We start from the raw sequence: 1,687 nt of genomic DNA, 5'->3' as shown, positions 1-1,687 counted from the left end.
GACGCCATAGCACTCTACCGAGGGCGACACAATGAGACTCTGTCTCCAAAAAAAAAAAGTCTTCTTTTCATACTTAGGTTTCTAAGCTAATAAGCCAGATGTCACTATCCTCTTAATCCTGTATGTTCTAGGCACAGGCCTATAACTAATACTAAAATGTCAATTTGCAGGTAGTAAATTACAAATCATAAATGGTGACTCTTCCAAGAAATCTTCCATGATCCATTCAGCAGTTGGTCACTCCTTTGACCTTGCCTTCTTAAGAGAGCTCATCACATAATAATTATTTACCATATTCTTTCATAACCTCAATAGACTGTAACTGAGGATAAAGACCTTATTTCTTAATTCATCTTATTACAACACAAGGCACATAGCAGGCACCCAAAGGTTTGTTGAGTAAAACAATCTATATTCAAACCTAACAGTTTCCTAAAAGCTTTGCATTAAATTAACTAAACACACAAAATGCACATATAGAAATGATTTGATAACTTTCAACTATTAATAGATAACTTTTGCAACATGTTAAGAAGGAATATGTTAAGATAAATTATAAGATAAGTTATAGATAACTTTCAACTATTAATAACAGATTGGTTCTTTTCCTTTTTTTAAACTTAAGTTTGACATAGTTTGACTATGTCCTTTGGGGGATGGTGACAGAGTATTATAACTAATGATGAAATCCAAACACTTAACAAAAAAACATTCAGGCCTTCATACCACTTTATAGAGTGACTTTCACAGTTTCATCCCAGAATAGTTCAAAATAGACCTCAGAGCTCTAAAGTATGACCTACCTTAAAAGACTCCATATCTGAGAGCAGACAGGCACTCTGCATGCGTGCTCGAAGGTGAGCCCCTTCTGCTGATGTACCTAATTTAGCTAAAACCTCAGACTGCTCTTCTAGCAGATCTTCTGTCATGGGTGCTGGTTCCTATAAAGCACAAAAGGACAAAGCTCACGAATATCCCTTTTTACACAAAGCAGAACTATAAAAATAGAACAAAGAAACAAATTATTTCAGCTCTACCAGTCACAAGATATATATTTTTTAAAAATTGAGCGAAATACACAAGTTTTTTGGAACATACATTTAAAAAGTAACAACTTAAGAAGAATACATATGGCTTTCAGCCTTCTTCCCCCTCACAGATAAGATTACATTTCCCTTCACAAGGATTGATGATAAAAGATAGAGAAATTTGGGTCCACTGAACTACATTTTCTTACCTGTGAATAATAAATAAATGAAGTCCTAATGATATTTTTATAAATGCCATCACTAGTTGCACCAAAGTTTTTATTGTAATAGAAATGGTTTGTTACAGAAAAAATGGGAAGGGACTGCTGTAACAATGATCATTCCAGGTTATAGAATTCTGAGTTTTTGTTTTCTCTACAACAAACATACACTACTTTTCACTATTTTATCCAATAGTACCAAGCAAAAGTCTCACACTGATACTTTCTTTTTTTTTCTTTTTTTTTTGAGACAGAGCCTCAAGCTGTCACCCTGGATAGGGTGCTGTGGCATCACAGCTCACAGCAACTTCCAACTCCTGAGCTCAAGTGAGTCTCCTGCCTCAGCCTCCGAAGTAGCTGGGACCACAGGCACCCGCCACAACGCCCAGCTATTTTTTTGGTTGAAGCTGTCATTGTTTGGTGGGCTCAGGCTGGATT

At 35.9% G+C, this 1,687-nt stretch overlaps 1 protein-coding gene across 1 annotated transcript in view; it reads right to left on the bottom strand.

The window, feature by feature from the left end:
• The window catches only part of RAB3GAP1 (RAB3 GTPase activating protein catalytic subunit 1), a 107,767-nt gene that overhangs the window by 24,162 nt on the left and 81,918 nt on the right, over window positions 1-1,687 (bottom strand). The window contains exon 16 of the mRNA XM_023515852.1: window positions 804-941. Within this exon, the coding sequence (XP_023371620.1) occupies window positions 804-941 (138 nt within the window). The remainder of the gene's footprint in view (window positions 1-803; window positions 942-1,687) is intronic.

This window comes from Otolemur garnettii, unplaced genomic scaffold, assembly GCF_000181295.1.
Source record: "Otolemur garnettii isolate 467f Iridium unplaced genomic scaffold, OtoGar3 scaffold00080, whole genome shotgun sequence".
Classification (NCBI taxonomy): domain Eukaryota; kingdom Metazoa; phylum Chordata; class Mammalia; order Primates; family Galagidae; genus Otolemur; species Otolemur garnettii.
Note: the sequence above shows the minus strand (reverse complement) of the source record. Positions and strands in the feature narration are given on the sequence as shown.